Here is a 25,943-nt window from a genome sequence, read left to right on the forward strand (position 1 = left end):
AGAAAAGCTGCAACACGACGAGCACAAAGAGAGAGTAAACTTCAACAGGAAATAAGCAGAGAGGAAGCTGGATGGAGATGTGGCGCCATCTGGTGGCACAAACACAAACTGCAGGATGTCAGCGTCACTGCAGGTTTTCTTCTGGTGCAGATAAACCGACTGATGTTTGACCAGCTTTTATTTTCCTCTTTTAACCAAAAAACATTGTGAAAAACTCTAAAATTACAAACCTCCTAACCAGATATATAACGTCTTAAGTCTGTTAATGTCACTGATACTCTTCACTGTGTAGCTTCTGATAGTTCACACATTTCCTCTCATCAGTGACTCACCATGTTTTCTTTTTAACTTATATAAAGAATTATTTACAATATGATGTTTATGAAGCAAACTTTAAATGTCTCTCCGTCTGAGCTTGATGATATTTTAAAGTCAGATAGAGACTGAAACTGACTCCAGATGTGGTGGAAACATGTGGAAATAAATAAAACCTCATAAAAAAACCTCCAACAGGTGAAGAAAGTTTTATTTTATAAAACGTTCCAATAATTCACCAACATAGAAATTCATACATAAAACGACAACGTTCAACACATTCAACGTTTCTTCTGACTGGATGAAAAGGTTTAAATTTCAGTTCAGTTTTTCAGAAATTAAACATATGTAAAAAAAAATACAGACACATTTTAAAGATCCCTAATGAACAAGTCTGCAGAACATGAAGGTGAGAAAGTCATTTAACACAAGTTCATATTTCACTCTGAACCATTTCTACATTCATGCTGCTAGCAGACGGTAAATTCAGGGACTATTTCATGCCTAACAACAGTGTATCCATCCGCTCAGGACGCCAATGAGCCCGGCTGTTGTTGGTCAGGAAATAGTTCCAGTTCGTTCTTCTCCCAAACACGTAAAACGAGCTCCGTCATGATAATCAGGTGACTTTATGAACTCGTCACACCTGAACACGATCCAGAGAAATGTATTAAATCCTGTTTATTTATCCTGGTGAGACGTTTATTCATTGAACCTTCGTCTGAACTTTCCTAACTGTCTTTGAACACAGCGTCGACAAGTTACTTCCTGTCTGTGTGACAGTAAAGACTAAACCTCACATCACCATGGCAACAGCTCTGAGTCTGCGCTGCACTTTAAAACTTAACAAAATAAAAATAAAATCAGAGAAAAATAAAAAAGTGTCACTCGTTCTAGTTCACAGTCGTCTTCTTCCCTTTCTTCTTCTCCGCTTTGGTCTGTTCTTTCTCCAGATGTTTCTAAAAAAAAACAAACAGGAAGTGACATCACAGGTGTGTTAAGCTGCGTTCAGACCAAAAGCGTCTGACGCGAATTGAGCAGCAAGTCTACATAGACAATGAATGTAAATGGCGCGATCACACGCGATTTGATATCAGGCGACGCGAATGAAGCGTCTGAAGCGAATGAATGAATGAATGAATGAATCAAGCGTCTGAAGCGAATGAATGAATGAATGAATGCGACATCCAATCAGCGGCGAGTTTCTCCCGACGTCACAAGCGCGAATGAAGCGATGATCCAAAAATGTATATTTATGATCAAGCAGCGCGATAGAGGCGATTTTTCCGCGTCAGACGCTTTTGGTCTGAACGCAGCTTTACAGAGTGACCAGGTGTGTCACAGAGTGGACAGGTGTGTCACAGAGTGGACAGGTGTGTCACAGAGTGACCAGGTGTGTTACTGTGTGGACAGGTGTGTTACAGTGTGGACAGGTGTGTCACAGAGTGGACAGGTGTGTCACAGAGTGGACAGGTGTGTTACTGTGTGGACAGGTGTGTCACAGAGTGACCAGGTGTGTTACTGTGTGGACAGGTGTGTTACAGTGTGGACAGGTGTGTCACAGAGTGGACAGGTGTGTCACAGAGTGGACAGGTGTGTCATGTCTCACCTGCAGCTTGTCGTAGTGTGCCTGGCTGCTGCAATGTGTCTTCTTGGCCGTGTCTTCGTTGGAGTAGAACAGGAAACAGACGCGGCAGTAATAACCCATCTTCACATGTTCAACACCTGCAGACACATGAAATCAGCTGTTAGTCTCACACTCTTTCATTTCACCGTCTGTTCGTCACTGAGGACGGATCAGCTGGGTTACCGATGGGGTTGTTGGGGTTAGGGTTACCGATGGGGTGGTTAGGGTTACCGATGGGGTTGCTGGGGTTAGGGTTAGGGTTACCGATGGGGTTGCTGGGGTTAGGGTCACCGATGGGGTTGTTGGGGTTAGGGTTAGGGTTACCGATGGGGTTGCTGGGGTTAGGGTCACCGATGGGGTTGTTGGGGTTAGGGTTACCGATGGGGTTGTTGGGGTTAGGGTCACCGATGGGGTTATTGGGGTTAGGATTACCGATGGGGTGGCTGGGGTTAGGGTTACCGATGGGGTTGTTGGGGTTAGGGTCACAGATGGGGTTGCTGGGGTTAGGGTTACCGATGGGGTGGTTGGGGTTAGGGTTAGGGTTACATATGGGGTTGTTGAGGTTAGGGTTAGGGTTACCGATGGGGTGGTTAGGGTCACCGATGGGGTTGTTGGGGTTAGGCTTACCGATGGGGTTGTTGGGGTTAGGGTTACCGATGGGGTTGTTGGGGTTAGGGTCACCGATGGGGTTGTTGGGGTTAGGGTTACCGATGGGGTTGTTGGGGTTAGGGTTAGGCTTACCGATGGGGTTGTTGGGGTTAGGGTTACCGATGGGGTTGTTGGGGCAAGGCTTACCATTGGGGTTGTTGGGGTTAGGGTTAGGCTTACCGATGGGGTTGTTGGGGTTAGGCTTACCGATGGGGTTGTTGGGGTTAGGGTTACCGATGGGGTTGTTGGGGTTAGGCTTACCGATGGGGTTGCTGGGTTAGGGTTAGGGTTACCGATGGGGTTGTTGGGGTTAGGGTCACCGATGGGGTTGTTGGGTTAGGGTTAGGGTTACTGATGGGGTTGTTGGGGTTAGGGTCACCGATGGGGTTTTTGGGGTTAGGATTACCGATGGGGTAGCTGGGGTTAGGGTTACCGATGGGGTTGTTGGGGTTAGGGTTAGGCTTACCGATGGGGTTGTTGGGGTTAGGGTTACCGATGGGGTTGTTGGGGCAAGGCTTACCATTGGGGTTGTTGGGGTTAGGGTTAGGCTTACCGATGGGGTTGTTGGGGTTAGGCTTACCGATGGGGTTGTTGGGGTTAGGGTTAGGGTTACCGATGGGGTTGTTGGGGTTAGGCTTACCGATGGGGTTGTTGGGTTAGGGTTAGGGTTACCGATGGGGTTGTTGGGGTTAGGGTTAGGGTTACCGATGGGGTTGTTGGGGTTAGGGTCACCGATGGGGTTGTTGGGTTAGGGTTAGGGTTACCGATGGGGTTGTTGGGGTTAGGGTTAAGGTTACCGATGGGGTTGTTGGGGTTAGGGTTAGGCTTACCGATGGGGTTGTTGGGGTTAGGGTTAGGCTTACCGATGGGGTTGCTGGGGTTAGGGTTACCGATGGGGTTGTTGGGGTTAGGGTTAGGCTTACCGATGGGGTTGTTGGGGTTAGGGTTAGGCTTACCGATGGGGTTGTTGGGCTCGTACGGCGGCAGCGGCAGAGACGCAGCGCTGGGTTTGTTCTCGGCGGGCGGGGCAGCCTCAGTCTGTCCGTTCTGATTGGCTGATATCTCCATCTCCTCCGACTGCTCCTCCTGTTTCACCTCCTGCAGCACAAACACAAAACATCCATCAGCTTCATTCCTGCAGCTCACACTAACTTTAACTTTCATCATAACTGCGTGTAGACGTGATGTTAAAAATGGAAAATCTTTTAAATGTTCTTAAACTCACTTTTATTTCATGACTTTACTTTATAAGTTATATACGTTATTCTTATAAACCAAAGTATGGGACAGGAACCATCAGAGGAAACTATTCATCCTCTGAGGAACATGAATGTTTGAAGTCTAAAATGACTTGTTGAGATCTTTCAATAAAGAACTAGAGTTAAATATTTCTGTTTGTTTGCTGCTCTGTGAACAGAAATTAAACCACCTGCAGTTACCTGATGTGACCACAGGGGGTCGCCAAATCAACCCAGACTGAAACCTGAAGGGTTAAAACGTTGGTCACCAACCTGCTGACAGGACTGTGTATTTATCTACATGTTACAATATTTACTGTGTTTGCACATTTCTTTCTTTGCCTTCATTATGTCTCTTTTTCTTTCCCTGCCTATATTTTCTTTCCTGTCTTTCATCCACCTCCTCCTTCCCTCCTTTCTCTTTCCTTACTTCCCTCCAGTATTTCTCTTTTTTCTTCTCCTCTTTCCTTTCTCTTCTCCATCTCCTCTCTCCTTCCTTTATTTCTCCTCTTTTCTAGATCTTTCTCTTCATCTTTCTTTCCTCTTCCTTTCTCTTCTCCCCTTCCCTTTCCCTTCCTCATCTCCTTTCTCTCCCTCCTTTATTTCTCCTCTTTTTCTATTCTTCCTTTTGTTCATCTCCCTCGTTTCTTTTCCTTTCTTTTCAACTTCTCCTTGCTTTCCTTTTCTTTCTCTCCTTCTCCTCCCTCTCCATTATCTTCCCTTCCTCTCTTCATCCTCCCCTTCTCTTTCTTTCCTCCATCCCTTCCTTTCCATGCTAGCTTATTTCTTGTATTCTTCTTTCTATCCCTCCTTTCCTTTACTCCCATTCCTTTTGGTTTAGTTTGAGTGAACTATAATAACTCTGATTAACTCGTTATCATTGACGAGCTCCAGCTGCTTGATAAGCAGATAATAATCGACTCAGACTGAATCAGCAGCAGGTTGGAGACTCTTTGTTAGTTTCACTCACACAGCAGCTCTTCTCTACAGGAATCTGCTCTGCTGAGTTTTCTTCTCTCTTCTCTTCACAACTCTGCGTCTCCTCCTCTTTCTTCTCCTCCTCCTGCTGCTCCTCCACCTTCTTCTCCTCCTCCACTTTATCCGTCAGTTTCTCCTCCTCCTCCTCCTCCTCCTCTTCCTCTCCCTCCTTCTCATCTGCTGGTTTCTTCTCCTCTTTGGATTTCTTGGCTGGAGGTTCTTCAGGATGTTTGGAGGATTTTGGCGGCGTGCAGCTTTTTTCTCTCTTCACGGCGCTCGGACATCGATGTCTGAAGAACAAATAAAGAACAGTGAGATAAATAACATGAAGTGATGCAGAAAAATCACATTTATGTTTAAAGGTTTATTAAAGCCAAAAACATCTATTGAAAGACAGTCAATGAAATGATATTAAACCCTGTCAGGACTTTACATCAGAGAACTGGAGAAACATTCAGGAACATAAAGTTTGATGCATCTTCAGATGTTTTTGGTGTGTAAGAGTTGAATGATTCAGTTTGTTGAAGCACAGAAGAAGAAACGTACCCGTATTTGAGCTGTCGGTACTTCCTGCTGACGTAGATGGTCAGACGCTTCCCGTTGAACTTGGGCGGGTTGGCTCGGTAATCTTCAGCCATCTTCTCCGCCTCCTCGGCTTTATCCATCTCGATGAAACACTGAAGACACAAACACACAGTTTCATATAGAGCAACGCTGGCAGACAGGTGTTAAAGCATCAGCTAGGTCCAGGTTCTGGTTCTGTACCTCTCTCTTGATCCTGTTGAGGAAATATTTCTTAACCTTCCCGAACCGCTGAGCTAACTTCAGGATGGCCTCGTCTGTGTATTTACTGTTGGGGATCTGACCGATGTAGACGACCTTACTGGAGCCGCACTGAACACAAAACTCACAAATCAAGCAAAGCACAAACTGACACCTGGTTAAAAAAAATAAATATATATAAATCAGTTTGAGAGTTCACCTGGATGGTCGGGTAGCTCATGGAGTGACTGACTCTCACCGGTCGGCCGCAAACCGTTGCCGTGACGTTACCGTTGTAAAACTTGGCCATCGCTCGAGCTTCTTCTTCTGTCTCAAACTGAAGGTATGCCTGAGCGGGAGGGACGGACATCGACAGGAAATGAAGTACAAACAATCTAAACCTCAAACCTTCCTGGAAACACTTCAACACATTTAATTTGAACCTTTATTTTCACTACATGGGAGACATCTTCTGACTGCTATGATTAAACACTGTGGTCCATGTTCAGTAACATAGAAGTTCTGAGTGAAGGGATGACGGCTGCTTTCACCCTGTGAGGCCGGGGGGTCAAACATAAGGCCCGGGGGCCAGAAACGGCCCGCCAACAGGTCCCAATCTGGCCCACTGGATAACTTTACAAACTATGAAAATTAGAAAAGTAAATCCAATTTTTAACTGAAGTGCACCTGTAATGCTCGTTGACGTCCAACTGGAGATAATTGACTTACAGTGTGATTCAGATGTAAAGGATACATTTATAAATAGATGGTTTGGTTTATTATGCATTTCATATTTATCTATATATCTATATCTAAGCAATGGTTTTACTGGTCTGGCCCAGTTGGGCTGTGTGTGGCCCGTAAACCTGCTGTAAGGGTTAGTGTTAATGTTTATGTTAACTACATTAAAGGCTCTGCTGGTCATCAGGTCTGAACCTGTGTGGACAGAAGGGAAACGTTCTGGGGAAGTTTAAGTGATGTTTGATCCTTTATGGTTCAAGACTCCACTTTCTTGTGTCCAGGGAGACGTTTGACTCTTGTGGAATAAATATGTAATTTATTTCTCTGTGACTGTTTACTATTGGCTGTGATCATATGGGCTGTTTACTATTGGCTGTGATCATATGGGCTGTTTACTATTGGCTGTGATCATATGGGCTGTTTACTATTGGCTGTGATCATATGGGCTGTTTACTATTGGCTGTGATCATATGGGCTGTTTACTATTGGCTGTGATCATATGGGCAGTTTGACCAATCACAGATCATTTCTTTGTTCTAATAGGTTTGTTTTGCTTGTTGAGATGAGCTGATGTCTCCTTATTGTATAATATATATATAATAATAACAGTTTAATCAGTTGATGTCTGCTGTACCTCAGGTCTTAAGTCCAGCACCAAGTGTTTGACCAGTTTCCCAAAAGGTTTGGCGAGTCCGAGCAGCTCGTTGGTGAAGTTGAATCCTCGTCTGAAACCGACGATGTTGACGACTCTCATTCCCTGACAGGAAGTAAACAAAGAGGACCAATTAGAGCTCAGCGCTCATCACTGAAACGACAGATACTGTCTCCATAGAAACGACAGATACATACCCCTTTCCTCGTGTTGTCTGCAGAGAAGAAAAACACAAAGAACTCATGTTAGCTCCGAGTTACATTTAAACAAATAACGAATAAACAGTCTTTAAAAACAATGAACTTTATCTGGTTCTGGTACCGATGGTGTCCGACTCTTCGTGAGCTTCGTCCTCGTCCTCCGCCACTTCGTCCAGCGTCACAAAGTCCTCCATGTTCTCCAGGAAGTCCTGATCATCCTGACACACCAAACACAAACAACAGGATGAACAACTGACACATAAAAGAAAGAAAGAAAGAAAGAAAGAAGCAGATGACAGTGATGATTGATTATTGATCAGCTAATCAGTACCGTGTCTTCAGGTAAATCTCCCTCCAGCGTCTCTGAGCTCTCTCCCGGTTCTCCGCTCGGTTCTTCTTTGAGCTCCGGTTCCGTCGGCTCTGACTCCGCCCCCTCACCTTCGGCCCCGCCCCCTCCTCCAGGTGCTTTGACGGTGACATCATCGCCAACGGCAACAGCAACCTGCGTTCACGTCACATGATCAGGCTCAGAAATCACCTCCAAGGTTTGATCCTCTGTGATGTTTCTGAGCTCCTCACCTTCTCCTCCTCACTGTCCTCGCGCTCCTTTTTTACATCTGGCACCTCCTCCTCCGCGTTGCCCTCGGTTACCTGCTCCTCCACCTCCTCCTCCCAGTTCTCCCCCTCCATCACCCCACACACCTCGTCCTCCTCCTCCTCCTTCGTCTCCTCTCTGGTCTTGGAGGACTTGGATGAGGAGGCGTTTCTGGTTGCGGAGGAAGAGGAGGAGGAGGAGGAGGCGTTGGCGCCGCTGCTCCTCCGGTTTCGAGCCTCTCCAGCAGGGCGACCCTGTCTGCGGTTCACACTGAGACACAGTTTGGTTCACAATCACAGTCAGATCATTACAAGGAGGAACAGAGTTGGAGTGTTGAGTTATATACTGTGATGGAGCTTTTCCACTCTACAGTTCTAGCTCTACTCGGCTCGGCTCGGTTTGGTACCAAGAACCTTTTCCATTACTATAGTTCCTCCTCAACGTGAGCGGGGTCGTCATAGCAACACAAACACATAAACAATGGAGGACATGGAGGCGATGGTGTACTTGCTGCTGTATGAGACAAAGCAAGAGAAGAGAAACTAAGCTCTGTAACGCTGTTGTTGGTATTTATAAATGCCGGGTTTGATTCTTGTGTGGGACGGCTCATGACTCTTCCAGTGACTCTCTGACCAATCAGAGGCCGGCAGTCTGTTGACGTCACATTTAGTATCGGCTCGGCTCGCTTGGAACCTCGGCAGAGCAGGTACTAAAAAAGTACCAGGTACCAGGTACTATCCCTGGTGGAGACGAGTAGAGCTAGAACTGTATAGTGGAAAAGCTCCATTAGACTCTGGTGGCCACTCTATATAATTAATGCTGCAGTGTGACTGGCCCTTTAATTGTAGATGTAAATGACTTTTGTCCTTTTACATCAGGTGTTACCTTTAATTCAAAGTTCATCTGAAATAGAAAGCGTTTTTTGTGGCTGTAAATGAAAATAAGCCTATCTAATAAACACACCATGAGCAGCTGATTGGATCAAACTGTGCTCAGTGCATTCTGGTTGTTGAAGAGGAAACTGAGACTCTGCTCAGAAACCCAACAGATACCTGCACATCTGTACTGTATCATCGTCATCACCCTGACAGCATGAACATTCATCAGTAACAGTCAGTCAGTGTCTCTGGTAGAACAACAACGCAGCGTCTGGACTCACTTGAGGGTTTTGTACTTGGTGCAGAGGTTGAGGCGGATCGGTCTTCCTTTGATGGTGAGCGGGTTCACGCTGTAATACTTCACCAGCATCTCTGCGTCCTCCGGCGTTCCCAGCTGGACGAACGCCTGCAGAGACACACACACGGTTTAGGTTCCCTAAAACACCCAGAGATCCTTCAATGAAGCTTTTTAGATCTGCATTATGTGGAGTTAGAAGCTAGGTATATATTCTGCATGTATGATTACTGACTGATATATCTATCAGAATTGTATTACTCCATAATATCGGTTTTAAACCCTAAAATCCAGTATCAGGCTCTATTCTGTGTTTCCCTGTTGAGCTGTGCTGTAACCATAGTAACACAAAGACTTTGATACTAAAAACACTGAAGATGAAGATGAAGACTCATATGGACGAAACACTGAACTGGTCCTTTAACTTTAGCTTTAATGAGTGTTTTCTGTGTTGAGCAGGTTGAGTGATCAGAGTCGATCAATAAGAAGCCTGATCAATATAAACTGTGAGTCAGAGCAGCGGATCGATGGGTCACCTGGTCGGTTAAGAACAGGTGTTTGTCGACGGTGCCGAAGCGCCCGGCGATGGTCAGCAGCTCCTTCTTCTTCTCCTCTTCTCTCGGAAGGTTGGAGAAGAAAACCACATGGCTGCCGTGACCTTTGACCTCCCTGTCAGGTCGGTCCATCAGCCTGTCTGAGGAGCGCTCGTCTTTCTGGAGGGTCCAACACAGACGGGAGGGGTCAGAGATACACATACAGAGACACACACACAGACACACATACACACACACACACACACACACACACACACACACACACACACACACACACACAGGGGAGGGGTCAGATGATGCGTTCAGGTACCTCTATGATGTGTATGTGTGTGTGATGCGTTCAGGTACCTATATGATGTGTACAGATGAAGCCACTAGAAATTTCCCCTGTTTCCGTGATGGCTCCTTGACCGCCCCTTGATAGGTCCTTGACTGGCCGATAATGGAAGCAGGGGGGAAATGCGATGACGTGTCAATGAGGCCCCGACTGGAAACGCCCCTAAACTGCCTGAGTGAAAACCAGTTGCAATGCTTCATTTTTCCACGGGGAGGCGCAGGTATTAGTGCAGGAGACCCGAGTTAGTTTTACACACTAATATAACTTGTATTTACTTCTATTCTTCTTCATAAAGTAGCCTTATACTATATGTTGTTGTTATTGTCACTGTATCGTCACTATGTGTCTGTGTAATGCTGCTGCTACACTATAATTTCCCAGCTTGGGATCAATAACGTATATCTATCTATCTATCTATCTATCTATCTATCTATCTATCTATCTATCTATCTATCTATCTATCTATCTATCTATCTATCTAATGAAGGGTGCAATATAGTTCAATCCATTAGAAGGATGCAATTGAAGCTGCTGTGCGCCGGTAAAACACAACACAGCCGATCAATTAACAAAACGCACTATGATTAAAAAGTGCAAGCTTGTTATTCTGAGTCATGCCTGTGTAGTATGCAGTACTAGATACTAGTGTAAAAAAGACTCTAGTAAAAGCAGACGTCCTGATTCAACTCTTTACGCCAGTAAAAGTAAGACTTAGTTTAATGACTTAGAAATCGCCAAATGACTTACTTTAACGAATTTCGTTAGTTTATATAATGCAGATTTGTAAAATATTACTTTTATGAAGGTCACAGTCACTGACAATAAACTTATCATTTCATAATTGTGGTAGCAGCGGTGCAGCAGATGTAATGAAGTCCACGCAGCACGCTGGATGCAAACTAATATTAAGCCTTTAGCCTTTTCATTATGTCCATGGACATAAACTGAGTTAATTCATTAGAAGGATGCAATTGAAGATACCGTACATTTTACAGGACCTCTGACAAATCATTGTCACTGTCAAACCAAGAAATAGCCCATGTGACATACCCGTCTAGTGATTCAAAACAGGACGCGCTATTTACTGTAATACATAGTATTTCAATGGACGGTGTAAATAATGTAAATAATGTCACGACTATTTTACTACATATTTCTTACTATTATTGTTCTTATAGTTTTTTGTTTGTTCGTTTGTTTTTTTGTATTTATTATTTATTGTTCTTTATTCTTTTCTTATTGCTGCTATTATATTCTGACACTGATACTGGGTTTCCGTTATCCGGTAATTACAAAGTCAAAAGTCAAAATGAAATGAAATGAAATGAATGACGTTGGCGCACAACGGGTTATGAATGGAGGGGGATCTCCCACTCGAGGCACCCCCCGACACGTCACTTTCTCGTAGCCAATCGTAAGCCCTGTTGAGACCGACTGGTTTACACAATCCTTCTCCTGTCGGATTACCTCCGAAATCATCATCCAGCGTGTCATTGTCAAAAGAAAGTAAAATAGATAAAACGTTGAACTCGCTTGAGAAAACACGTCTCTGTCCGTGCAGCTAACATTAACCTCAGCTCCAGTGAGTCTGTTCAGTACTTTTATTTTATTGGCAATATGTTATAAAACATAATTGTTAAAATAATTTGATCATAATGAGAGCAGGCGTAATAGAGCCATGAGAGGAAAAATTCAAAGGATTCACAGTTTGCCAGGAGACGTGCACAGGTGTGGGGGGAGGGGGGCATTCGCTTTGAAAGACAATGGAACAGGCTCCCAACCATCCCCCCAAACCCATCATCACCCCGCCAAATCCGCACCCCTTCTCAGAAAGTACTGTAGTTGCAACGGCCATGAACACTCTTGCGTGATTTGTGTGGCAATGGAACCAAATAGCCCATTAAGCCCAAACAAAAAGTTAAGCAATGATAATGCTAATAAAGTGGATGGGCTTACCTGACTTACAGCATGCACTGAATAGACCGGGGTTGGCTTGCACATTTTTCAACAATTCTACAATTCACAAATTAGCAGACGCTGAACTACTCATTCTCAGTTTTAGCACTCTGGCATAATTTGTGTGAGAATATTCAAACCAGCATCAAATGAAAGGTTAATCATCCTTTAAATTCCTTGTTTTTACGTTTGTTTCTAATTTCTCACTGTCAAATGTTTATTTTCATATAAATAAAGCTGCGTTGCCTTGTCTTGCCTTGCCTAAAATCAAATACAGTCGTTTACGTTTTTCCATTTCGTATAATTGATCTGAGCCTAAAATTGAAATATGAAAAGCAATTTGTCTTTCTTTTTTGTGTTAGATTCAAAACAAATAACAAAATAATCAGTCAGTAGGCTATTTAATTTTTTGATTTGAAAATGTGTTCCGATTTTTTGCAGTATGAACTCTTGCCAAATCCTGTCACGCACACTTTGTTTCTCTTTCTAGCACAAACATCCCATTCATTTTCCTTTCTTCACTGCTAAACAATAAAAACACTCTTAAAATACTCTACAGGCAAACACACTTCCTGTTAACCAAGAGAACATCATTAAACACATATTAAACTAATGGCACATAGCAGAGAACCATAGAATTATCGGTCAAGATTTGATTTCCATCATTTAACAACCTGAAGGTTGTAAAGTCAGTTATTTTCGGGTTGTATGCATTTACTTAACAAAGTTATGAAAATGCAGCAGAGTTTTTCCGCTGAAAACATTGTCAATAAGTAACTACTACTGCAAAGACTCGAACTCAGGTCTCCCGCACTAATGACGGACACGCTGCCCGTTACGCCACCGCTCCGGTCCTACGTTATAACGTGTCTAACTGAGAATATTACGCTTGTATGCATTCACTGAGGAAAGATTATGAAAATATAATACAACTTTCCCGCCAGAAATGTCTTTAGAACAAACATAAGATATGAAACCTTTCTAAATTCGCCCTTTTCTGTTGGCGTGGAAGATGAATACCCGCCATGTTTTCACGTTGTTATAGGCTACGTGTAGGGTGCAAATAGACACTCTGCATTTTTTATTCAAGATAGTCATGTATCTGTGTCTGCAAATTGTTTGCTCAGTCATGGTCTTCCTTGAAATTTAAAATATTTTTTCTAAGTTGTGGTGCGTGCATATAAAAAGTCAGTGGGTTACGTTAGGTAGTAAGTAAGTTTACTGGTTCGGATGACCAGTAAAAATTCATAGAATATGTGGGCTATTCTGTGACAGAAGCGCCATCACCTGGTCATACCCTGTATTACAATGAATAGGTGGGTTTACAGGAAAAGATAGACACGCCCAGGAGAAGGAGGGGGTTGCTGAGTCGGCTGGCAGCCGGCTGGGAGTCAGCTGCCATTCAGCTGGCTTTCAGCTTGAACGGGAACTTTCAAGGGGCTTCATCTGTATGTGTGTGTGATGCGTTCAGGTACCTCTATGATGTGTATGTGTGTGTGATGCGTTGAGGTACCTCTATGATGTGTATGTGTGTGTGATGCGTTCAGGTACCTCTATGATGTGTGTGTGTGTGATGCGTTCAGGTACCTCTATGATGTGTGTGTGTGTGATGCGTTCAGGTACCTCTATGATGTGTATGTGTGTGTGATGCGTTCAGGTACCTCTATGATGTGTATGTGTGTGTGATGCGTTCAGGTACCTCTATGATGTGTGTGTGTGTGTGATGCGTTCAGGTACCTCTATGATGTGTGTGTGTGTGATGCGTTCAGGTACCTCTATGATGTGTGTGTATGTGTGTGATGCGTTCAGGTACCTCTATGATGTGTGTGTATGTGTGTGATGCGTTCAGGTACCTCTATGACCAGCAGCCTCTTGGACAGGTAGAAGGTGACAGGTTTCCCGTACAGAGATGCTGGATGCTGCTGATAGTAGTTCACCACATCCTGAGCCTCCTCATGACTCTCCATCTCTAGGAAGGCCTGAAGGACACACACAGAGACACACAGAGACACACAGAGACACACAGAGACACACACACACAGAGAGAGATGATGATAACAGCCTCCAGTGAACGGGTTATATGTCGACAGTTATTGATCACTGATCAGCTGTACCTTGTTTTTAAGGACCAGGTGTTCACTGAGGCATCCGAACGGCTCCGTGAAAGCAAACAGAGTCTTGTTGCTGAGCGGCTTCCTGTCGTACTTCACCACCACCACCCTGCTCCTCAGCTGACACACACACACACACACGGAGAGAGACACACACACACACACACACACACGCACACACACACACACACACACACACACACACACACACACACACACACACACACACACACACACACACACACACACACACACACACACACACACACACACACACACACACACACACAGAGAGAGAGACACACACACAGAGTAACACACACACACAGAGTTACACACACAGACACACACACACTTATATTAATATACATTCACCACCAAATGTTCTAATAATAGTTTTGATTCATTTTTGGGTCAATCAATAACTTGATGATCAATAACCAGACTCACCTTGTTGGGTCCTTGCTGAGACTTCCCTGGTCCGTCTCCACCTGACACATAAAGCAGATTCATTATGAATATAAATATAAATAAATATTAACACATTTTATCTTTGTGTAAAAAGCAAAAAATCACAAAGTAATTAAATTAATGTCTGAAGCAACAAACTGTCCCGAAGTTACACTGAGTTAGAAAAACTAAACATGTTGATTTATGATTTAAATGTTTAATTGCAATTTGCTTAGAAGTATTAATTTGACATTCACAACAAAATAATTAATTGTTTTCACTCAGAGTCAAAAATTAAGACCTGCTGTCATTAAAACAAGACTTAAAGACTTTCTGAGACTTTTAACCAGGCGGGGAGTTCTGGTCCTCTGAAATGAGGCCAACGCGGAAGTAACTTAAAACTGCATTCTATCAAAAGGCCACCAGGGGGCGACCGTTTTGGTGTCAAAAGGACTTCCGTCTCTATACAAGTCAATGGAGAATTCACCAACTTCTCACTTGATTTCTAACCTCAGTAAACGTTTTCAAAATGTGTTTATGGTCTCAATCGCTAGTTTAAAGCCTTCTTCAATGCAGTATGATGTTCATTTGGGACATTTTGGCCTCCCTGATTTTATATGTGACGATAAAGCAGGGTATGCATTAGGGCGTGGCTACGTGGTGATTGACAGGTTGATTGGTTCACAGGTTCAGGAGGGCGCCTCATGCTCCTCCTGATGCCCATATAAGTAGAATCCATGTTTTTATTTTTCCCAGCATGCACCTGAAATGTTCAAGATGGCGCTGCTCAGATCCGATACTTTTGGCCTCCGAGCAGCAGTCCACAAACCAATGGGTGACGTCACGGATGTTACGTCCATTTCTTATATACAGTCTATGATTTTATCAGGAAGCTTTCCAAACGTTGGATTCTTTGCTGCTCGTGTGAATAAATTCAGTGTTTCTGTTCGAACTGAAACACATGAACTGTTAAATATATCAACCAAAAATTCCTTCATTCATTTAGAAAACAACAGCGTTTGTCAGCGTCTCTGTGCAGCCGTTTCAAAACGCGCCGTTGCCACGGAAACCGCTGGTAACGCCGCTGGTTTTTATTCCTATTTCTTTATGTTGTTGTGTTTTACTGGTCCTTCAGCAGGAAAGAGACTTGGGACAGTTTAAGACTTTTGTTGGAGGAAACTACTTCTATGATATTAAATCTGTTATCAGCTCCAGCTTCCTGTTCTAACGTGAGCTTTCTGTTTGGCGGCGTCTCACCCCAGCTGGAGGACGTCCCTCCTCCCGTCTGGCCGGAGGTCATGGGGGCCGGTCCCAGCAGGCCTGCAGACAGGTTGGGGGTGTCGATGCCTCTGCTGCTGGACAGAAACCAGCCGACTGTCAACTAACTAATACACAATGTTATAAAGACAAAGCTCAATGATACATGATTTACTGTGTGTGTGTGTGTGTGTGTGTGTGTGTGTGTGTGTGTGTGTGTGTCTTACCTTCTGCCTGAGGACATACCAGGGTCCCAGTCTGGATACCTGAACACAAAACACAACATTTAACTGATGTTACACCTGAGTGTGTGTGTGTGTGTACGTGTGTGTGTACGTGTGTGTGTGTCAGTGTATGTGTCAGTGTATGTGTGTGTGTGTTTGTGTGTGTGTGTGTGTGTGTGTGTGGGTGGGTATGTGTGTGTGTACGTGTGTGTGTGTCAGTGTATGTGTGTGTGTGTGTGTGTGTGTGTGGGTGGGTGGGTATGTGTGTGTCTGTGTGGTTATGTGTGTGTGTATGTGTGTGTGTATGTGTGTGTGGGTGGGTATGTGTATGTGTATGTGGGTGTGTGGTTATGTATGTGTGTGTGTGTGTGTGTGGGTGGTTATGAGTGTGTGTGTGTGTGTGTGTGTGTATGTGTGTGTGTGTGTGTGTGTGTGGGTGGTTATGAGTGTGTGTGTGTGTGTGTGTGTGTGTGTGTGTGTGTGTATGTGTGTGTGTGTGTGTGTGTGTGTGTGTGTGTGTCTCACATGTCCAGCAGCATGCGTCTGTTCTCCGCATGTCTCAGTCCGTTAACGTGCTGGTTCCACTCCTACAGACACACACACATTTTAACAGGCTCCTCTCTTAAAGGAACAGTTCACCCAAAATCACAGCTGACACCTCGTTATCATGTCATCAGGTCCGTCATCGGATTTACTATCATATAATAACATTTACTATCATATAATAACATATAATAACATTTACTATCATTTACTATCATTTACTATCATATACTATCATATAATAACATATTCTATCATATAATAACATATAATAACATTTTCTAAAATGTTCTAATCGTTCTCAAAAAGTTTAAAAACTTCTCACATTTTCTAATATTTTCTGACATTTTAAAGATTGAATAACTAATCGATTATTGGTCATTCTCTCTGTGTGTGTGTGCTGCTGATCTTCACTCTGGTCACATGACAGACTGACGTTAACAGTTATACTGAGACAGGAAGTGATGTCATCGTCTAAAGCGGCTCCCAATTGGTCGAGGAAATGTGAGACAGACTTTAAATCTGCTTTTTAAAGCCGGTTGTGTGTTTTCGTGTTTCTGTGACTACAGCGAAACCTTCAAGACGCTGAGAGGAAGAAGCTGCCGTTGCTATGGTAACATAATACTCATCAGCTGATTTCGGGCTCAAAGCGACTGAGTCTAACTGATCCTGGAGAGCTTCAGTACGAAGCTGAAGGTAGAAAACAAGGACATTATGGGATGTAAACTGGAGCTCCAATCAGTGAGTCCAGACTGGAGGCGGGTCGGTACTCACCATGGAGGAGTGCACGTCAAAGTCACAAAGAGAGCACACGTGGGGGAACAGGGGGGGCAGCACTCCCAAGAAGTCTTGGACTTTTCCGTGCGAGGGGGATCCGATCCTCCGCTGCATAAAGACGGGGTCCTGGGTCCCCATGCCCAGCCCGCCGTAGGGATCATGGGAAAGCTCCGAGAACGGCCGCTCTCTGCCGCCATAGTTCAGGCCGTAGCCGCGGCCGGGGGGGGCGTCCTGCAGGGACCCGAACCCAAAGTCTGAACTCTGAGCGAGCGAGGCGGCGCCCATCCGGCCCATGTGGGCGTCGTCCCAGCTGTCCCGGCCCCCCCGGTGTCTGTCAGACATGGAAGACGCCGCCCGCCGCTCTCCTGCGTCTCCTTTGCGGCTCTTGAGCTGCATGAGGATGTGCGGCAGCGTCTCCACGCTGATGTCTTCCTCAGGGATCTGAGCCAGAGCGTCCAGGTCTGAGGGGGAAAGACCCAAGCTGGCAAACAGCTTCATGGTGCTGCCAAGATGGTTGCCGCCGCGCCGAGGCATCTGGGAGGCGCCGTCCTGGCCCTCGGCGCCGCCCGCCCCCCCGCCTGAGGCCCCGCCCCCCAGCTGCCGGCCGGAGCTGTAGTTCAAGGTCTCTGCGGCGGCGAGGAGCCCGCGCCCCACGGAGAAGCCTTTCTGAGCGTCCCTCTGAGACATGACCAGCGAATCAAGACGAGAACGAAGCAGAAAAAGAGTCTTTAAGGACGGACGATAAAGTCGGTGAACGGTAAAGAGCGAACGTCCTCTTCCGTCCTGCAGGAGGCGCTCTGAGCTACAGGAAGAAAACGACTGTGATTCAGTAACAGTCCACTAAAGGAGGAGATTAAACAGGAAGTCACAAATCAGCTCAGACAAGGAGGAAGAACATCGTCGCTGAGAAGAGGAGAAACCTGAGGGTCCCGGCCCCAGTAGGGGTCGCCAAAAGCTTCACAAGGGGTCGAGAGACCTTTATAAAAATATCTAGAAAGTAAATGTCAAGCTTTTCATTTCTGGAGTTAAAGTTCAGATTATTAAAGATGGAAACTTTAAAAAGCTGCCGTGATGAAGACGAGCAGAAGAGTCCAACGTGTTAGTTAAATAAACAGAGAGAGAAAAGAAAAGAAATATTATAATAACAACGGGTTAAAAAGGAAAAAAGGAAAACTGGAATATTTACAGGATTGAATCTGTTTAAAACTTCATGCAGCTGTTTATTAATCAGCTGTTAGACATTAAAATAAACATCCAGACAAGCAGAAATGAGAATAAACAGCCAGTAGTTAAAGCTTTCTAAACTCACAGTAAATATATAATATAATATAATATAATATAAATAGTAATTATATATATAGGGCCAGGGTTATTATAGTTTATAAATGTTCATTAGTTGTTATATTTATTTAGTTTTTCACTTTGCTTTTTATCTCAGTTTAGTTTTAGTGAGTTTAACAAATGATTAGTTTTAGTTTAGTTTGAGTTAATGAACATTTATAAATATAATAATCATTATATTCACATTACTGATTATTTATCAAAAGTCTCATTGTGTAAATATTTAGTGAAAGCTCCGACAGTCGTCTCTACGATGCTGTTTCACTATCGACATCGACATCGAGGTATCTGAGTTTATCTGTATCTTTAATTTCTATGTTTACAATTCAACACTTTGCACATATTGTAAAACTTTATGCTCCATTGTTAAGCATTAATTTAGTGTTTATTTGCAGATAATTGTTAAGTGTTCATTGTGATTCAGACTGATGTGTTCATTTATTTATTTAAGTGTTTTTAATGGTTGTGTTGATGTTTCTTCTCCCTGTCTGCATGATTAATAACTGAGGAGATTAAAATCAGAGGAAGTTTAAGTGTTTAAAATCAATATTATTTCATCTGGTTCTTATTTTAAATAGACATGAAATCCTTTTATCTCACAGTGAAGAAGCAGAAATGAGACTAAACTAACAGCCACTAGTTTAAGCTTTATAAACTCACACAGTAAATGTATAATATCATAATATAAATAGTAATATTATTATATATGCTTCACAGACTCAGTGTGTTTACAGACTTGTGATCTCTGTGTTAGATAATAAACAGGCAGCAGCAGATACAGACTGTTTAACACTGTTAGGAGCAGGAAGGTTAACGTCGTTGTTTAATAGTATATGTGCCTTGTATTAGTAGGAATATATTTGTAGATTGAAGCTTGTGGTCTGTTTATACTTTAATAGAAATGATCAAAATCATTTTAGAAACTAGTATGTGTGATATTAATGACCAGAGAAAGCAAGAATGCATCACTCCTCTTTATTCAATAAAACATTTGGTAGTTTTTACCATTATGATCATTTTTATACCTTAATAAAGGAAAAGCATCCTGGTGGAGAAACAAGCCATAAAATCCAAAATATATTAATAACATCAAGGTTCCAACATGTTTACCATTGAATTTTCTTCCTTTAACAGAGATGATGTAATGTCCTGTACTCTGCAGCCTTTTAGGTGTTTTGACACTTTGATCCCAGTAGATGATGGGAGCATTTTATAATAAGTTTGGCCTCATATCACATGTTAGAAGATATTCAAAAGCTTTAAGAACAGAAATGGATGGTTAGTATATTAATATTAAATGAATCTACTGATTTTTGACATGGTAAAAGTTCCATGCAGCCTGTTTTATATCATTTATCTCTGATATCAGATCAGATCCTTCACTCAAAACATTTCCAGGCCTGGAAAACAGGTGGGAATCCTGTTTATAGTTTAAATATATAGAAATGTTTAACTTTAGGTGCGAATGAGATAACTAGGATTTTATTGTTCACATCTAATTTTCTCCTCCTGCCTGTTTAAAGATTAATAAACAGACTCATTATAAACAAACTGATTAATAAAAACATTCATTTAAATCTGTTGTTGTGTTTATAACACGTCAAATTAAGCTTTTAATAATCTGTAAAATATATTTAAACACGTCTGAGGCTCAGCTGAGATGTCTAACATTCCCTCACATTTAAATTCAGCTGTTTAATGTTTTTATTTTTATTTATTTTCCTTCTTTAAACTTTCTGTTCTAAAGGCTAACGTTAGCATGTTAGCATCAGAGCTAACATGCTAACACCGGCTTTTACACACTAATGCTAGTAAACAGCTGCTAACAGGAAGCCGCTCACTTCTGGATTATGTGTGAAATTAAACTACTGAACTGTAATTATAAGTAACTTAAACTAAATCTCTTACCTGAGTTTGTCTTAAAGCGGATGCTAACAGCTAGCCGCAGCAGCTAACGCAAACGAAAGCTGACCAGTGTTGACCCGCCTTCCTCTGCCTGACTGCCCTCTGATTGGCTGAGAAGTTTGTATTGGTTAGTGTCAGCCAATCAGAGGCTTAAATCTTCTTTAGTTGTTTAATGACGGTTGGCAAACAGCTTTTAGGATAAATACTGCCACCTGCTGGATCATAGCGGTCATTACATTATATTATTATATTAAATTATATTAATTCTTCTTTTTATGAAACTCTGAAAATAGTCTTTTATCCCACATCACCTGAACTCCTCTGTAACACTGATCTAATAGACGTGACATCAATCAATCAATCAATCAATCAATCAATCAAACGTTATCTATATAGCACCTTTCATACAGACTCGTGTAGTTGCTTTACAGTTGTTTGATTGACAAGCTGATAATAAGATAAAACAAATGACCAAATTAAATTTTTTTTGAAAAGGAATAAAAGTTATTTAAAGACAAAACTGGAGACCAATAAATAGATATATATATATATATAGATAGACCTACTTTATTCATCCTCAAAGGGGAAATGTATGTATCCAATAGCTCATACATAAACACAAAACACAAATACATAAATAAATAAGAACAAATAATATATACAAAAAGCCTAAAAGTAAAAAAAAAAAACAACAACTAAAAATGATCAAACTAAGCAAAAATATACAAGAAGATTATATTAAGAAGAGGAAAGACTATTCAGAATGATTGCAGTTCCTCGTCACTGTCTAATGATGTTATCACTGTAGAGTCTGAACCGCTCTGTCTCACAGCGCAGTGAGATGAGCCTCCTGCTGCCAGCACTGTGAAGGTGTTGTACAGATGTTTGGGGTTGTTCTCTACCTTTGCACCACTCTTTCTACAGCCTTCCTCAGAGTCTCTAAACTGTGAGTACCAAGCACTGAGCCTGCTGATCCAGCCGCTTCACATTGCTGTCAGCCTCCACAGCAGACTGCAGTGAAGAACAGGACACTGGCCAACACTGGCTGATAAAACATGTGCAGCATGTCATTAGAATCACTGTACAGCAGACAGCTACAGCGGATAGCCAGCTCCATTTCAACTGATGACTCTGCTATCATATGAGTCCCAGCCTCTGCCGTCTGGACGGAGATTCAAAGTCCCAACCGTCATAGGAACAGCTTTGTTCCTGCTGCTGTCTCCATTTTAAACATGTCTTAGTGCACTTAAGGACCTGACTTTTATCATCCATGTCCTTTGAATCATGCTCTTAACAGGCTGTTATATTGGCATTTTAGTTGTCTTTTTTTTAATCTAGTTTTACTTTCTAATCCTGATCAGTAAGCCTTGTGAGCACCTGCCCATGTCTGTTTAACTGTCTGCTGTCACTGAAGTTTGTATGTTGAGATTCCCCTCTCCTGAAACTGCAACCAAATCTACCTTCATGTATTAATAAAGTTACCGTAACCTTAATAAAACCACCTCAGTCTGCAGAGGAAGAAGAATCTGTGTTAGTGGATTAAACCTAGATACTTCTAGCTAATAGCTAATAAACTTAATATCAAAACACATCTATGCACTATAACAATATAATATTAAAGTTATATTGCATCAAAACAACTATTTCATAATAAATATTCCATGCTCTTGTGAGAATGACTGTTCTGTATTCCTATAATAACCTCTCGCTCCCGTCTCCTCTCCTCACTGAAATCCTTTACTTTCCTTTCTGATCTCTTTCTTAACTTCTTCACTACTCTCTGTTTAGTTTTGTTTTTTACATATCGTCTGTAATTATAAGTTTAAAGTTACTTAAACATCTGTCACTTCTTTATTTACATTCCTCTTTAACCTTTTCCCTTTTTAGTTTGTGTGCTATATGTGCACAACTCTGTATGTGTGCATGCATGTCAGGAATGTACACACACTCTCATGTGCACAGAAGCCGCCCCCCCCCCCCCCCCCCCCCCCCCATGTCCCCCCGTCCTCAGTGTACATTACAGCCCAGTGTGTCTCTGATGTTTCTTCTTCCTGACCTCAGTGTGTCCTCCTGCTGTGCTGCATTCAGGTGTCGTCCTGTGTTTTGATGTTTCTTTAATTTAATGTGAAACGTCCAGAAGCTCCTCGTGATTTAGCTGGTATCTACATAAATGTAGTACTTTTACTGTAATACTGCAGTACTTTTACTGTAATACTGCATACTACATCACTATAATACTGCAGTACTTTTACTGTAATACTGCATACTACATCGCTCATAATACTGCAGTACTTTACTGTAATACTGCATACTACATCACTATAATACTGCAGTACTTTTACTGTAATACTGCATACTACATCACTATAATACTGCAGTACTTTTACTGTAATACTGCATACTACATCACTATAATACTGCAGTACTTTTACTGTAATACTGCATACTACATCACTATAATACTGCAGTACTTTTACTGTAATACTACATACTACATCATCATAATACTGCAGTACTTTTACTGTAATACTGCATACTACATCACTATAATACTGCAGTACTTTTACTGTAATACTGCATACTACATCACTATAATACTGCAGTACTTTTACTGTAATACTGCATACTACATCACTATAATACTGCAGTACTTTTACTGTAATACTGCATACTACATCACTATAATACTGCAGTACTTTTACTGTAATACTGCATACTACATCACTATAATACTGCAGTACTTTTACTGTAATACTGCATACTACATCGCTATAATCATAATATTTACCATGACCACGCTGGTAGAAGTTGCTACTTTCCGACGCTCCGGCCCCATCACTTATCACTGTTGTTATTGCACTTGAACGCATCGCTGCGGTTCATCCAATCAGACGCGAGCATGCGGTGACGTGCAGATGTAAACAAACTAGCAGCCATTACAGGAAGCAGCGGAGTAAACACCGAGTTGACCGTTTCTCCTGCTGCCGTCCAGCTCGTCGGTCTGCAGGTATTTTAATCACTAAACCTTCACTGGAAGCTGCTGAAAGTTTGGTTTAAATCTTCATGTTTGTGTGTTTCTGATATTTACTGATATTTGTTGGACGTGAACGCACCAGCAGCGGCCTGTCTGTCTGTGTCCCGGTGCATGTCTGTCTGTCCCGGTACATGTCTGTCTCTCTCTATCCCGGTACATGTCTGTCTGTCTGTCCCGGTACATGTCTGTCTGTCTGTGTCCCGGTACATGTCTGTCTGTCTGTCTGTCTGTCTGTCCCGGTACATGTCTGTCTGTCTGTCCCGGTGCATGTCTGTCTCTCTCTGTCCCGGTACATGTCTGTCTCTCTGTCCCGGTACATGTCTGTCTGTCCCGGTACAAGTCTCTCTGTCCCGGTACATGTCTGTCTGTCCCGGTACATGTCTGTCTGTCTGTCCCGGTACATGTCTCTCTGTCCCGGTACATGTCTGTCTGTCCCGGTACATGTCTGTCTGTCCCGGTACATGTCTGTCTGTCTGTCCCGGTGCATGTCTGTCTGTCCCGGTGCATGTCTGTCTGTCCCGGTGCATGTCTGTCTGTCTGTCCCGGTGCATGTCTGTCTGTCTGTCCCGGTACATGTCTGTCTGTCCCGGTGCATGTCTGTCTGTCCCGGTGCATGTCTGTCTGTCTGTCCCGGTGCATGTCTGTCTGTCCCGGTGCATGTCTGTCTGTCCCGGTACATGTCTGTCTGTCCCGGTACATGTCTGTCTGTCTGTCCCGGTACATGTCTGTCTGTCCCGGTACAAGTCTCTCTGTCCCGGTACATGTCTGTCTGTCCCGGTACATGTCTGTCTGTCTGTCCCGGTACATCTCTGTCTGTCTGTCCCGGTACAAGTCTCTCTGTCCCGGTACATGTCTGTCTGTCCCGGTACATGTCTGTCTGTCTGTCCCGGTACAAGTCTCTCTGTCCCGGTACATGTCTGTCTGTCTGTCCCGGTACAAGTCTCTCTGTCCCGGTACATGTCTGTCTGTCCCGGTACATGTCTGTCTGTCTGTCTCTCTCTCAGGTGGTGACTGTCTGTCTCTCAGGTGGTGACTGTCTGTCTGTCTGTCTCTCAGGTGGTGACTGTCTGTCTCTCAGGTGGTGACTGTCTCTCTCTCTCTCTCAGGTGGTGACTGTCTGTCTGTCTGTCTGTCTCTCAGGTGGTGTCTGTCTGTCTCTCTCTCTCAGGTGGTGACTGTCTGTCTCTCTCTCAGGTGGTGACTGTCTGTCTCTCAGGTGGTGACTGTCTGTCTGTCTGTCTGTCTCTCAGGTGGTGACTGTCTCTCTCTCTCTCTCAGGTGGTGACTGTCTCTCTCTCAGGTGGTGACTGTCTGTCTGTCTGTCTCTCAGGTGGTGACTGTCTCTCTCTCTCTCTCTCAGGTGGTGACTGTCTCTCTCTCAGGTGGTGACTGTCTGTCTGTCTGTCTGTCTCTCAGGTGGTGACTGTCTGTCTCTCTCTCAGGTGGTGACTGTCTGTCTGTCTGTCTGTCTCTCAGGTGGTGACTGTCTCTCTCTCTCAGGTGGTGACTGTCTGTCTCTCTCTCAGGTGGTGACTGTCTGTCTCTCTCTCAGGTGGTGACTGTCTGTCTCTCTCTCTCAGGTGGTGACTCTCTGTCTCTCTCTCAGGTGGTGACTGTCTGTCTCTCTCTCAGGTGGTGACTGTCTGTCTCTCTCTCAGGTGGTGACTGTCTGTCTCTCTCAGGTGGTGACTGTCTGTCTCTCTCTCAGGTGGTGACTGTCTGTCTGTCTGTCTGTCTCTCAGGTGGTAACTGTCTGTCTCTCTCTCAGGTGGTGACTGTCTGTCTCTCTCAGGTGGTGACTGTCTGTCTCTCTCTCAGGTGGTGACTGTCTGTCTGTCTGTCTGTCTCTCAGGTGGTAACTGTCTGTCTCTCTCTCAGGTGGTGACTGTCTGTCTCTCTCTCAGGTGGTAACTGTCTGTCTCTCTCTCAGGTGGTGTCTGTCTGTCTGTCTCTCAGGTGGTGACTGTCTCTCTCTCTCAGGTGGTGACTGTCTGTCTCTCTCTCAGGTGGTGACTGTCTGTCTCTCTCTCAGGTGGTGTCTGTCTGTCTCTCTCTCAGGTGGTGACTGTCTGTCTCTCTCTCAGGTGGTGACTGTCTGTCTCTCTCTCAGGTGGTGACTGTCTGTCTCTCTCAGGTGGTGACTGTCTGTCTCTCTCTCAGGTGGTGACTGTCTGTCTGTCTGTCTGTCTCTCAGGTGGTAACTGTCTGTCTCTCTCTCAGGTGGTGACTGTCTGTCTCTCTCAGGTGGTGACTGTCTGTCTCTCTCTCAGGTGGTGACTGTCTGTCTGTCTGTCTGTCTCTCAGGTGGTAACTGTCTGTCTCTCTCTCAGGTGGTGACTGTCTGTCTCTCTCTCAGGTGGTAACTGTCTGTCTCTCTCTCAGGTGGTGACTGTCTGTCTCTCTGTCTGTCTCTCTCTCTCAGGTGGTGTCTGTCGGTCTCTCTCTCAGGTGGTGACTGTCTGTCTCTCTCTCAGGTGGTGACTGTCTGTCTCTCTCAGGTGGTGACTGTCTGTCTCTCTCAGGTG

General features: G+C 43.7%; 1 protein-coding gene across 2 annotated transcripts; it reads right to left on the reverse strand.

The window, feature by feature from the left end:
• Positions 1-549: 549 nt before the first annotated feature.
• On the reverse strand, positions 550-20,456 carry matr3l1.2 (matrin 3-like 1.2). 2 transcript variants are annotated; one of them, XM_062425721.1, is made up of 22 exons: positions 20,388-20,456; positions 17,136-17,940; positions 16,344-16,405; positions 15,822-15,860; positions 15,595-15,689; positions 14,338-14,378; positions 13,891-14,007; positions 13,630-13,755; positions 9,466-9,642; positions 8,916-9,040; positions 7,741-8,026; positions 7,493-7,663; positions 7,283-7,379; positions 7,159-7,175; positions 6,944-7,066; positions 5,789-5,917; positions 5,572-5,700; positions 5,353-5,483; positions 4,799-5,096; positions 3,547-3,688; positions 1,925-2,040; positions 550-1,274 (listed from the first exon to the last, which is right to left on the reverse strand). In XM_062425721.1, exons 2-22 carry the CDS (start codon positions 17,823-17,825, stop codon positions 1,209-1,211), a joined length of 3,177 nt encoding a protein of 1,058 aa, XP_062281705.1. In that variant the 5' UTR covers positions 17,826-17,940; positions 20,388-20,456; the 3' UTR covers positions 550-1,208. The 2 variants fall into 2 exon arrangements, with proteins under 2 accessions (XP_062281705.1, XP_062281706.1); XM_062425722.1 differs by lacking the exon at positions 20,388-20,456 and having other exon boundaries at positions 17,136-18,231.
• Between the last annotated feature and the right edge of the window lie 5,487 nt (positions 20,457-25,943).

The sequence above is a fragment of the Scomber scombrus genome, chromosome 9, assembly GCF_963691925.1.
Source record: "Scomber scombrus chromosome 9, fScoSco1.1, whole genome shotgun sequence".
Taxonomy (NCBI): Eukaryota; Metazoa; Chordata; class Actinopteri; order Scombriformes; family Scombridae; genus Scomber; species Scomber scombrus.

Coding starts and splice junctions, on each gene's coding strand:
- matr3l1.2 (XM_062425721.1), bottom strand. CDS start 17,825: ATGTCTCAGAGGGACGCTCAGAAAGGCTTCTCCGTGGGGCGCGGGCTC. Junction 5,097..5,352: donor TACCGACAGCTCAAATACGG/GTACGTTTCTTC, acceptor TTTGTTCTTCAG/ACATCGATGTCCGAGCGCCG. Junction 2,041..3,546: donor CGAGCCCAACAACCCCATCG/GTAAGCCTAACC, acceptor ATGTGTCTGCAG/GTGTTGAACATGTGAAGATG.